The sequence below is a fragment of the Piliocolobus tephrosceles genome, chromosome 7 (assembly GCF_002776525.5).
Source record: "Piliocolobus tephrosceles isolate RC106 chromosome 7, ASM277652v3, whole genome shotgun sequence".
Taxonomy (NCBI): domain Eukaryota; kingdom Metazoa; phylum Chordata; class Mammalia; order Primates; family Cercopithecidae; genus Piliocolobus; species Piliocolobus tephrosceles.
The window spans coordinates 144,179,986-144,193,686 of record NC_045440.1 but is presented as its reverse complement, the minus strand read 5'-3'; the positions used below and the strand labels follow the sequence as shown (position 1 = coordinate 144,193,686).

Genomic DNA, 13,701 nt, shown 5'->3' with positions numbered 1-13,701 from the left:
TTGGTTTGGTTTGGTTTGGTTTGGTTTGGTTTGGTTTGGTTTGGTTTTAAAAGGTCAATTCCATTCTTTTGTAGTGAGGCAGCTTTGGCTAATTATAAGAGATCATGTTTCAAAACTGGTATTCCCGTGAACTTGCCAAAACAAGCCAGTTCCCGCTTGACTTTTTTTCCTTCAAATTTATTGCTGCTCTTTCTCTGGGTGTTTTCCAGATTAACTTAAATAATTGCAAACCCAGACTGATTTTATGTCCAAAGCAAATTTTATGATCAGGATCGTAAAACAGATCCTTTGTTTTACGTGATTCCTTTGTTTAAGTATCAGAATCCAGTCTTTTTACATTAAGTTTTTCTTCCCATATTTATTAAAGCAAAAAGTATTTGTTACATTTAAAAGGAGAAATGTTTTGTATTTGCAAAGAGAAAAATTAGTAGTACAGTCAGTCTCAGGGAAAATAGTACAGAAATGAAGACAAAAACACAGTTCTTTCCTATTGGTAAATAAGGCAGGTAAAAGTACAGAGCTAATTAACTTTCACTTAGAAGTTTACTAATTTTTCATTAATACATATGTTATTTCTCCATTCTAACAATAGATAGGGTACACTGTGATTTTTACTTATAAATGAGAAAACAGGTTCGAGTAGGCAGGATCCTTACTTATAAATGAGAAAACAGGTTCGAGTAGGCAGGATCTCCTCTGGGATTGCATAACTCACCAGAGAAGCAGCTTCGATATCTATCCGTTGCTTCTTCTGGGACAGCTTGAAGAACTCAAACACTCAGAATCTATTGGCCTTTTTCTACTTCTGAAAATTGTCTTTGTTGGAGCTGTACTTTTGTGTCTTAGCTCCATACTGGAAATGAAGGACCACTTTCTTGCTCACCATCAAGTTGTATAGGGAGTGTTGCAGGCCAGAAGAAGAAAATCAGACCACCTGTTTTTATGTCCTTTTACTGTGAATTGATCACTTCAATGATTTTATTTTAAAGTAAGAGAAGTAAAAAGTAAAACTAACACTAAATAAAGCACTTTTTCCCCTCTTCAGGATTCTCTTTCTTAGTGGTGCATGTGGATCAACAAAGTGTAATTATCGTTGTGCTAATGTTTGTTAAATGACAAGTCTCAGCTTTCATTGTTCCATTTGCAAGTTTGAGACTTGGAAACCACCATTCTGGGAAAAAACATGAGGGCTCATTTGTTGCCAGTTCACATTAGGCAGCTAAGAGCTTTCAGATGGAATGTATTGCTACTAAAAGTATTTATAGTTTGGGAAAATATGCTTCAATTTGACCTCCTTGATACTCTGCACATTCTAGTTTGTTACTCTGGATTCTTCAGCAGCTGTAAAGAGAAAAGTTCAGTACTGTCTCCTTGTGCCCTCTTACTCCATCTATGGACTAGTCTTCCCATTGTAAAAACAGATATTTTTTATGAGTTATTTATATTCTTGGTTCCTCTGAGCAGCAAATTATGGTTTCTCAGAAGCATTTTGACATGCTATTTTGGGTATGAGAATGAACTAGTGAGATTGAAGGAACTTACTTTCCAGTTGTCATTATGTTCTTTGAGGAACAAGTCTGGGATGTTTAATTAAAGAAATATCGAAGTGTCTATAATATGTAAGTGATACTTAGCTTACAAGAGAAATTAGATTCATGTCTGACAACTGTAGGGAGCTTACAAGCTGAATCCCACAACATGGCAATATGTGATTATGGGCTGAAATGAAACATTCAGACAGTAAATTCAGTGGGTCAGAGAATAGGGGAAGTGTGTGTGGGTAAGATGTATCAGGGCAGATGGAGCCTGAGAGGGTCTTCTTGTGGCAAAGGACTTCACGGGACCCTTTCAGAGATTCTTGGGGAAAACAGTAAGTAGCCTTAAGATCAGAGTGGCCCATTTCACAAAACAGTCTGTGTGAAATAACATTGCCTGATGAGAACCCTTTGAAAACGGAGTTCCCGTTGCCTTAAAGAATATGTCCCACTTACCCTTCTCTCAGCTTGCCTGTATTTTAATTATTTGAAGGAGTAGGAGAAACACACTTGTTTTTCCCAATTTTTTTTTCTTGATTTTTACAGACTTTTTACCTGTTTAAAACTTTTAGGAACTCTGACTGAGGGTGTGGTGTTTATTTTAAGAGTCAGGCGACAGAGAGCAGGGCACCATAAAACCACCAACCAGGGATGTGCTTCTCTCTCAGGCCAGCTAGGCCTTCTTTGTTCCTGGTCTCTGACTGGTCTCCTGCTCCCAGTGACCATCTTGAAGAAAGCTGCCTGCGGGTCCTTTCCTGTTTGGCCAGTTGAGAGAACAGGGGCTAGGCATGGTGGCTCACATCTGTAATCCCAATACTTTGAGAGGCTGAGGTGGGAGGATCACTCCAGTCCAGGAGTTCAAGACCAGCCTAGGCAACACAGTGAGATTTTTATTTATTATTTAATTGTTACAAAAAATAAAAAAGAATCCGCCAGGCCTGGTGATGCACCTGTAGTCCCAGCTACTCGGAGAGCTGAGGTGGGAGGATTACTTGAGTCCAGGAGTGATCGCGCCGCTGAACTCCAGTCTGGGCTACAGAGTTAGACCCTGTCTCAAAAAAAGAAAAAAGAAATTGGCCAGGCACAGTGGCTCACACCTATAATCCCAGCACTTTAGGAGGCCGAGACCAGCCTGGGCAGTAATAGCGAAACCCTATCTCTCTAAAAATAAAACTGAATTTAAAAAGAACAGGAAGCTTGATAATGTGCTCTTTGTGACTAGTCAGTAGACCTGCTCCACTGATAGGGCTTTATTCATCCATTTACCTGTCATTTATTAATTCATATTATGCTTCAGGGTCAGTGCTAATTCTGAGCATTTGAAAATGGGCCTTCAGGTAACAACTCTTGGCCTAATGGGAGCAAAAGTCAAACAAACAGATATTTACAATGCCTTTTGGCAAGAGTTAACAGCAAGTTAGGCGCTAGTTTCTTTGGAAAAGAGTAAGGAGAGTAATGTAACTTAGCCTAAAGGGAGGAGGGAGCGTCAGGGAAGATTTTTCTGGAGGAACTGCTATTTGACACTTAAAATGCAAGTAAGAGTTGGCCAGAGAAAGAAGAGAAAGGTGTTCCAGGCAAGAGATACAACATAAAGAGGCATGGGAGAGCATAATGAGTTCAGAGAACTTACCAGGACTTAAAGGAAGAAGGGCTATAGGAGGAAAAAGGGAAGTGAAGCGAGATTAATCACTTCACTTTTAAAAGCAATGGTAGTTCCCGCCATGTGTGCACATGCCCCAACTCTAAAAAAAAATACATATTTTTAACTCCATTAGCAGCCTTTTGAGGTATGGATTTACTGGTGTTTTACAATCTAGAAAGTTAAGATACAGCTTCCCACGTTTTCGTTGGTAAATGTTCAGGACTGGGTGAAGCTTTATTAGCTCATACCAAAGTATCAACTCCTGTTCCTTATAGTTGTAACATCTTTACATTTGTCAAGTTCAAAGGCATTGTATATCAGTGACTGTTTTAGCAGTCATATTCTTGATCTGTTGGTTTGATTGATGACCAGTCTTTTTTTTTTTTTTTTCTTGAGACGGAGTCTTGCTCTGTCACCCAGGCTGGAGTGCAGTGGCCAGATCTCAGCTCACTGCAAGCTCCACCTCCCGGGTTCACGCCATTCTCCTGCCTCAGCCTCCCGAGTAGCTGGGACTACAGGCGCCCGCCACCTCGCCTGGCTAGTTTTTTTTGTATTTTTTAGTAGAGACGGGGTTTCACCATGTTAGCCAGGATGGTCTTGATCTCCTGACCTCATGATCCGCCTGTCTCGGCCTCCCAAAGTGCTGGGATTTCAGGCTTGAGCCACCGCGCTGGGCCTGATGACCAGTCTTAATAGTTGTATTGCTAACACTTCATAGGTGATTCGATGAATTGATAAAAAGACATGGTTGCTCTTTTGTATCTCAAGCTCAACTTGGATTTTGACTCATTTGAAATATTTGCACAGGCGTATAGTGTAAGCCTGTAATCCCAGCTACTCTGGAGCCCAGGAGTTCAGGACCAGCCTGAGCAACATAGTATCACTCCATCTCTTTTTTAAAAAATAAAAAATAAACAAATAAATAAATAAATAAAGGTAGGAGACAAGGCGTGGTGGCTCACGTCTGTAATCCCAGCACTTTGGAAGGCCAAGGCGGGCGGATCACTTGAGATTAGGAGTTCGAGACCAGCCTGGCCAACATGGTAAAATCCCATCTCTACTAAAAATACAAAAAATTAGCCAGGCATGGTGGCACATGCACCTGTAGTCCCAGCTACTTGGGAGACTGGGGCAGGAGAATTGCTTGAACCTGGCAGGTAGAGGTTGCAGTGAGCTGAGATCGTGCCACTGCACTTCAGCCCATTCAACAGAGCAAGACTCCGCCCCAAAAACAAAAAAGAAAGAAAAGAAAAAGACTCATAGCTCTTTGTGGGAATGGTAGCCATTAGCTACACAGGATATTATCTGATGGGGAATTTCTAATAGTTCTTTCGATTTTTAAAAGTCTCTTGCATTTCAGAGCTCGTCACATAAGCTGTCTAATTTTCATTTAGATCTTCACAACAACCCTTCAAGATAGGTCGTTAGGGAGGCACCCCATTTGTGGGTGAGGCTTGGAGGGACAGAGTTGTCCATGGTCATCTAACCTGTCTGTGGCAGAATTTAAACCTGATCTCCGTGTGACTCAAACTCCTTGAGTTTGATTGAGCCTTATTGTTTTCCCATTCAGTTGTTTTTTTTTAACCGCTAATGATCCCTGAATTTACTCAGCGTAGTTAAACATCTAATAGGTAATGATAATGCATGTATTTTATCCATATACAGTATTTGTTCATTTAGCAAATATTTAAGTGTCAGCTATGTGCCAGGCACTGTTTCATTCAAAGTATAACAAAAGGTGTTTAAGTCATAAAATATATAAGGAAAATTGAAATATAAAGGTGTTTGTTTTCACATAAGAAATGGACAGAAAGCATTGCTATGCTTTGGATGTGTAATGCTCGTTACATGACCAAAAGTACACAAACATTATGTGCTTGGTGTGAGTCTGTAACTGTAACCTGCTGAGACACTGGGACTCTTCCTCCCTAACCACCCCCAGTGCCTGGGGCAGTGCCTTCTCCCGCTGAGTTCTGCAGCTAGAACGCACCAGGCCAAACTCTTTTCTACTGCTCAGTCACAACACTCATGTCCTGTTTCAGTGTGTTTTGTTGTTGTTGTTGTTATTGTGTGTATGTATGTATTCATTTATTTATTTTGGAGACAAGTCTCACTCTGTCACCCGACTGGAGTGCAGGGGTGCTATTTTGACTCACTGCAGCCTCCACCTCCCGTACTCAAATGATCCTCCCACCTCAGCCTCCCAGAATGCTGGGATTACAGGCATAAGCCAACTTGCCTGACCCTGTTTCAAGGTTTTGAGTATTTCTTTTCTCTTAGACAAAGCACCTCAAAGACCTCGTCACGTGCCTCTTGCACAGAGCAAATTAGCAAAGTTAGCAAATACTTGCTGAATGAGCAGCCCTCAAGTAAATGCCATTAGAAATACCCACTGATGACAAGTAATGCTTATAGCAGATGCTCTCACAGCCATGATCTCCCTTAATCCTCCCAGCAGCTGAGGGGAGAGTTCTTCTGGTCAGAGGGGCAGGGCAGAGAGAGTGGCCCTCTCAGGACCCCTGTGCTCCTTCCCCAGACCTGGCCCCAAACTTCCCTGCACCACTCACCAGGAGTCACCTGGGCCTGGCACATGGGACCAGGTTCCCAACAGTGCTGGCACCCAATGAGCATCTTGCCTGTCTGTCAAGGCTGCTGCACAGTTCTTAAATACTATGACAAGTTTTGTGGTTTTGCTGAGCCACGATCATCTAACTGGAGCAAGAAAGAAACCAAAACCATACCTTGAGAATGGAGTGGGACTTTTGACTAAAAGCTTTTTATGTAAAATACTTATGTGATTTTTTTTTTTTTTTTTGGGGGGGGTCTCATTCTGTTGCCCAGGCTGGAGTGCAGTGGCGCGATCTCGGCTCACCACAACCTCCACCTCCCAGGTTCAGGCAATTCTCCTGCCTCAGCCTCCTGAGTGGCTGGAACTACAGGCATGCGCCACCACACCCGGCTTATTTTTGTATTTTTAGTAGAGACGGTGTTTCACTATTTTGGCCAGGCTGGTCTTGAACTCCTGACCTCGTGATCTGCCCACCTCGGCCTCCCAAAGTTCTGGGATTACAGACGTGAGCCACCGCACCTGGCCCTGATGTGATCATTTCTTGAGGCAGACATTCCCTTTTGTTTTGGGGGTGAAAAAAGTCTTAACATCTGTAGTGATGGTTTGCTGACTTGGGGCAGTTATGAAATGAATTTTGTCTCTTTTCCTGACTCAGAAGGTGACTGTGTAAGTTGAGTTGTGTGAGAAACAGCACACTCTTAGCCTCCAGCCAAGCAGGAATGTCTTCTTAAACAGCAAATTCCCAGATTAGAAAGTCTGGTGCACTGATGTCACTCTTTCCTGAGTAATTTCTGGGTGGTTGTTTACTGCACACTATCTACCAGGAGCCTAGAAACTTTGAATGAGTGTCATTATTAGAACTCTAGAGTTGTAGGAATGTAGGAAGAGCTGTTTGCCACAGTTAAGACAAGAGTTTCAAACTGCTGCCTGCTGAGCCCCGGGGCATCTGTGTGGAATGGGAAACTAGCAAAGTCTCGCTTTGGCTGCATTCTGAGGGGTTTATGTGATGGCAAACAGCCAAGATGAAGAAGCTGCCTAGCAGTCGCTGCAGCGGCTGCAGCATTATGTGGGACTTCAGATAGCTTCTGAGTAGTCAAGCAGTGGTAAGTAGCAGTGTTACCAACTATGGGGTTTCCAGCTTAAAGCAAGGAGTATTTTCAGAAGCACTTGTAAATACTGTCGCGTTTTTGCTTATTTTCCTGATCAGATAAAGCACCAGTTAAGCTAAACGATAGGAAGATTGTATTGAGCAATTTAGGGAGATTATTGGCCAGATTGCTAATTGATCACGTAAGTGCCGGTGTGATCACATTATGTGTGAAAAGAATCTGTCCTCAGACATGTATATGCTTGATAAAGTGCTGCGTGGGATTTCTCAGAGGAATTCTGTTCTGCTCAAGATCAACTTTGGCTTGCAAACATTTCATCTTGGCCCGTCCTTCATTTTCTGCAACTTCTTTTTCTTACCAGCTGTCTTTTTCTTACCTATGACTGTGCTTTAAATGGACTTGCCCATTTGGACCAAGGCTATTCTAGAATCATTTCGTGAAGACTTAGAAACCTGATCCTTCTTTCCCCTGTGTATAGGATCCTTTCTTATTGTTATCATGTACTGTTAGCCAACTGGTGTTCCTTAGATAACTCAGGGTGGGGTCTCGTATGTGCTAACTCTGGGTTGTCAGCTCCCCTAAGACAATGTGTTGTCTCTCTAGCACAATCCTGGAGGAAGAGAAGGCTCAGCAAGAAGAACGCATGAGGATGGAGTCCAGAAGACAGGCCACAGTGTCCTGGGACTCTGGAGGGTCTGATGAAGCGCCACCCAAGGTAGCTACAGTCCCCACCCCAACTTTGGGGTTGCTTTTACTAACTTTTGAGATTTACAATTTGGCAGCTGTTTTCTATGAGGAGAAAATCAAATATCAGGTTATTCTAAGAGTAATAGTTTTAACACCAACTAATCATTTCCTTTTTGCTTGTCTTCTCGTATTACCCTCATGTGCACTCACTTTCCTCATTTGCATTTCAAGTAGGGATTCTTTGAAGCCATGAGCAGTTGGATTAGATGTCATCTTAAAATGCTTTTCCTATGCTGCCCTAACTTGGAGGCGGTTTTTCTTTTGTTGGTTGTCAGAGATCTCCCTAATGATCAAGTCTGGATTAAAATACCAAACTAGGTCACAGATGCTTTGCATTTTGCTTTATTTAAAAATTAGTCGGTTTCCACCTAACCATATTCCTTTGTTTGGTTTTGTTGAGAACTCTGCACATTTTTTGCCTTTTTCTTTTTGTAGCTGGTGGCTGGGTTGTTTGTTGGGAAAGAGAGCACATTGCAGTTGCTTTTGTTTCCTTAATAAGATCTTCCAGCAGCATCCTTAGACCCTACTTGCCCACTTATGTTCATATCCTTTACTGGTGCCCTCTCCTGCCTCAGAGAGTTCAGCCTAGCCCTTTTACAGTTGCTGGGCCGTGCCATGGCTGGGGGTTTTAGACAGAGTGACACTCTCCCTAGATTAATAAGTCTTTATATACCATTGGCTTTTGATAGGATGCTATTTTCACACACTGGGTTACTTGCCGTGAATACTCCAATTCTGTTCTTTTTCTCGAAAGTTAATAGATAATAGGATTTTTTGTAGTTAGTAGTTATTAACTACCACCATTTGATATTTGATTAGTTAAAAAATATATTAAGAAACTTTGATAATTCATTTTCTTTATGAAAAGTATTCAGAAATTTGATAAGACAGAGTACTGTTTAAATATACCAATTTTTTAATCTTGAAGGCTGAAAACTTTTATTTTCTTGGTCGTCATTTTGAACTCTGTAACATTAAACATACATTGAAAGTGAAAATAAGTGATTAACACAATTATGCGGATGTTTAGAGACAGAGGGTGCCTCAGACCAGCCCCCTCTACAGAGAGAAGGACCGAGGCCCAGAGAAGAAACACATACCTGTCTGATGGATGTTACATTGCACGAGGCAGTGGGAACACCTGATGTTTCTCTGTCATTCCCAGCTTAACAACAACAGGAAATCCTTAGTTACCCACAGGAAAAAACAAACATGTACCTCACATCCCAGCATCTGAGGCCCTCCATGTTCTGTTTACAAGTTTGCCTATTTTTAAATTTGTTTACTACTGCAGAATAGCCCAGTACTGAGAGTCGGGAGAATCTTATCATTAACTTCTCAGGCCTTGAAGTCAAGTGGAGTCATTCACATGGGGGTCTGCTGTTTACGTTCTGATGACTGCAGGTCACCTACCTACTCCAAATCTCACATTCCTCATTTGCAGAAGGACTATTTGTATTCCCTACCTCTTGGGTGGGGATGTTAGAAGATAACTCACTGTCCAGCACTTTATTTAGTACACAAGTGCAAAGGAACATAAATATTTGGTAATGAGCACCAAAGAATACAACACTTCCCTGAAACTCACAGGATTAAATCAATTCTTCAGCTACACATATGTCTATATCCCAATCTGTTGGATTTTTAATGAGCTTAATATGACTGATTTTCTGAATTAGGTTCATGGGCAGCGGTGATGAGGCTTCTCAGCTTCTTTTTTGGTTTCAGAGTACAAAGACTAGTTTGGCTTCAATATTTACATATCCTTAACACTTTTTTTTTTTTTTAGGTATTTTCAAAATGCATATTTTGAGATTTTTTTCTATAAGCAAATTGTTGCACTCTACACAAAGGTTTATTTGTTAAACAGATAAGGAAACTATAGCCCACTGTGTTTTTGTTAATTAAAGTTTTATTGAAACACAGTTTTATTGGAACACACCCATTTATTTGTGTATTATACACAGCTGCTTTCACCCTACACAGGTGTAAATGAGCAGTTGTGACAGAGACAGTATGGCCTACACAATTTAAAATATTTACTCTTTGAACTTTAAAGAAAATATTTGGCAACCCCCAGATTAAAAGTTTTAATGGTGCCCGGGCATAGTGGCTCACCCCTGTAATCCCAGCACTTTGGGAGGCCGAGGCGGGCGGATCACCTGAGGTCAAGAATTTAAGACCAGCCTGGCCAACATTGTGAAACCCCATCTCTATTAATACCCAAAAATCAGCCAGCCGTGGCGGCGGGCACCTGTAATCCCAGCTACTCAGGAGACTGAGGCAAGATAATTGCTTGAAACTGGTAGACAGAAGTTGCAGTGAGCCAAGATCACGCCATTGCACTCCAGTTTGGCCCATAAAGTCGGACTCTGTCTCAAAAAAAAAAAAAAAGAAAAAAAGTTTTACTGGCTAGAAAATCATCTAAAATAGCATAGATATACAGATGGTTGATGATTATTAACAAATACTAGTATGTTAATTGTTGAACTTTCATGCCAGTCAGAATCAAGTCCTGTATGCAGTTTTTACCTTCTCAGTGTTCATCTTTAGAATCAAATTCTGCCTTTATGGTCACAGTATTTGGCACATCTGAAATGAGTCTGTGATTTCCAATTTGGTAGGCCCCTATTTCCTCACTTACTGTACTTTGTAAAGTGAGAATTCGTTAGATTCTGGTGAGTTTTCATAATTCTGCTTGTGATATATTAGAGTAAGTCTTAGATTTATTTTTTTATTTTTATTTTTATTTTTATTTTTTTGGAGACAGAGCCTTGCTCTATTTTCCAGGCTAGAGTTCAGGGGTGCGATCTCAGCTCATTGCAACCTGTGCCTCCTGGATTCAAGCAATTCTCCTGCCTCAGGCTCCTGAGTAGCTGGGATTACAGGCACCTGCCACCATGCTTGCCTAATTTTTGTATTTTTAGTGCAGTCAGGGTTTCACCATGTTAGCCAGGCTGGTCTCAAACTCCTGACCTCAGGTGATCCGCCCACCTCAGCCTCCCAAAGTGCTGGGGTTTCAAGTGTGAGCTACCACGCCCAGCTGTCTTACTTAGATTTTTTTTTTATTTCTACTTTCCTTTCTTTTTTTTAAAATAAGACGGGGTCTCACTATGTTGCCCAAGCTCTCTTGAGCTGCTGGGCTTAAACAATCCCCTTGCCTCAGCCTCCAGAGCCACTTAGATTTCTGAAATTTAGATAGGATCTCAGGCTTCTGTAGATAAATTTTGTGTTATTAATACTAATATAGAAAAATTTTAATGTAGCTTAATTAGTTTTATAAGTGAAAACTTGTATAAGTTTTATAGGTGAAAAGTCTTTCTCTTTCCCAATCAAGATTCAAAATTAAGTTTACTTACAGGCCGGGTGTGGTGACTCACACCTATAATTGCAGTGCTTTGGGAGACTGAGGTAGGAGGATCAATTGAGCCCAGGCATTTGAGACCAGCCTGGGCAACAGGATGAGACTCTATCTTTACAAAAAAAATTTAAAAATTTGCCAAATTTAGTGGCATGCGCCTGTGATCCTAGCTACTCAGTGGGCTGAGGCAGGAGGATCACTTGAGCCCAGGAGGTCTAGGCTGCATGGAGAGCCATGTTTGCACCTCTGCATTCCAGCCTGGGCAACAGAGCAAGGCCTTGTCTCAAAAAAAAAATTAAAAATTTTTCAATTTTTTTTAAAGCTTACTTATACTTGGTTAATAGTAAGAGCATTATAACCACAAAGCCAATTATTAAGAATATGTATGGAGCGCTTCACCATGCTTAATACCAATTTTTTCATATAATAATCATCTTTAGAGAACTTTCCCTGAGACAAGTCCTGCATGGGAGTACCCCATTAAATGCTCATTTTCATCTGTGCCTGTTGCTTTCCTGCAGATTCTCACTGGATCAATGGAGAGCCTTAGGATGAAGGTATCTTAGAACAGCCATTCTCAAAGTGTAGTTCATGGACCTCTGTAGGTCCCCATGACCATTTCATAGGTCCGTGACATCAGAACTCATCTGATAATGTTTTGTTATTTGCCTGAGGCGGGTGGATCGCTTGAGGCCAGGAGTTCGAGACCAGCCTGGCCAACATGGCGACACCCCGTTTCAACTAAAAATACAAAAATTAGCCAAGCATGGTGGTGCCCGTACTTGTAGTCCCAGATACCCAGGAGGCTGAGGCACAAGAATCACTTGAACCCAGGAGGCAGAGGTTGCACTGAGCTGAGATCGCACCATTGCACTCCAGCCTGGGAGACAGAGCGAGACTGTATCAAAAAAAAAAAAAAAAAAAAGATGTTATTTGCCTTTTCCACTAATAGAACTGCTGACACCTTAGCACAAATCAGGACAGTGGCATGAAGTTGTACTAGACATCGCTGTGGTCTTCACCCCTGTGCTCATACAAAAAGAAAAAAATGCCATTTTACAGAAGAATGGCCTTGATGAATCTGTGAAAAATATCTGACGTGAAGGGCATGTTAGCCCTGCTGCTGCACACCTAGACACGATGTCTTGTCTTGAGAAAAACACTATACAGTTGAGTTGCAAGCTGGACTAAACACTTTTTTTCATGGAAGACCAGCTTTACTTGAAAGAACAGCTGGCAGACATACTGTTCAGAGTTGGATATTTGGTAGACATTTTCTCAAAAGAGAAAGAAATGAGGCTGTGACATTGAGGAAAACAACTATTTGTTACCAGTGATAAAATTTTTGTTTTCAAGCAAAAATTAGAGTTTTGAAAAACTTACACCGTGATCTTGACAGCTTTCTAAATTCTTAGACTGTTATAGTAAGCTCAGGATGATATTAACGTGTTATTTTAAAAATATATGTTGTTTACTGAAATGTGTTAACATTGGGAAGATCTGTGCAGCTCAGTAAATCAGTATCTTTCAAATGACCTACACAGGATGTTAAAAATCACACATGAGTAGAAGTTCCATTGAAACTACAAGAAAAAGTAATAGATTTTTTTCCCCCTTAATTCTGTGGATTTTAATGTAACAGATGATACCATTGTAAATTCCACATTGCAACTCATCTTTAAGAAGCTACCACTTGCATTTTGGTGTTGAATCAAAAAACAATACTACAATTGTGCTCAAAATCTACCGAAATACTCCTCCCGTTTCCAGTTGTACAGCTGTATGAGTTTACTTTTTTTTCCCCTCATGTATTGCAACAAAAGAGAACATCGTAAGATTGCAGGAACATATGATGACCTGCTACCTTCTGTTAAGCCTAACATTAAAGCGAATTTACATAAATGTAGATGTACATGTGTTCTTCTCAGTTTGGTTTGTTTGGTTTTGAAAACGTGGTTCTTTTAGTATGTGATGAGCTTATTCTTAAATGAATTAATAAATACTTTTTAGTATCTGTTTTAATTTCTAACAGTATGAGTGTTGGTAGTTATATTCTAAATAAACAAAAACTCTTTAAAAGAGTCCTCAGTAATTTTTGAGACTGTACAGGGGTCCTGAAAATGATGAAGTGTTTGAGAACAACTGCCTCAGAACATTGTTCTCAACCCTAATCAAACCCAGCACAGCATTTATATTAAAAATGATTTTATAATGTCCCATTTACTAATCCTGAAATAAAATACATAGGTAATAGAATGACTTACCAATTTCAGAATATCAGTGGAAGAGTACTAGTGTTTGGAGACCCAACTATACAGGAGAAATAAAAGGAAAGTCATTTTTTATAACATTATGCATGCATGTATAAAGCACTCAGGTCTAATGACATTGGGAGACATGGTGGCATAGCCAGATCCTTAACACCTGTTTGTGGACTCACCATGAATACAGCAGTGACAGAGCAAACCCCCACAGCTATAACTGATAGGAATTTCATTAGTCTTGGTGATGTCATTTTCTAGAATGGTAAGAAAATCTTGGTAAATTTTAAATGAAACATAATAAAATTGCCCATCAGTATACACGGTAGTTGCTGTTCTGGAAAGTTCAGTTCCTCATAAACTATACAGAAGATCTATACAAACTATACAAAATATATAAAGCAGAATTCATTCTGTGTTCAAGCAACAGGGATTTTATTGTTGCTGTTGTTTTACTTACATAAAGTTGAGAGAAAC

The 13,701-nt window shown here is 40.5% G+C and overlaps 1 protein-coding gene across 9 annotated transcripts in view; it reads left to right on the top strand.

Moving 5' to 3' along the window:
- PTK2 (protein tyrosine kinase 2) overlaps positions 1-13,701 on the top strand; it is a 362,172-nt gene that overhangs the window by 296,153 nt on the left and 52,318 nt on the right. For all 9 annotated transcript variants that reach the window (XM_026454573.1, XM_026454578.2, XM_026454577.1 and 6 more), the window contains one exon: positions 7,459-7,570. In XM_026454573.1, coding sequence (XP_026310358.1) covers positions 7,459-7,570 — 112 coding nt within the window. The remainder of the gene's footprint in view (positions 1-7,458; positions 7,571-13,701) is intronic.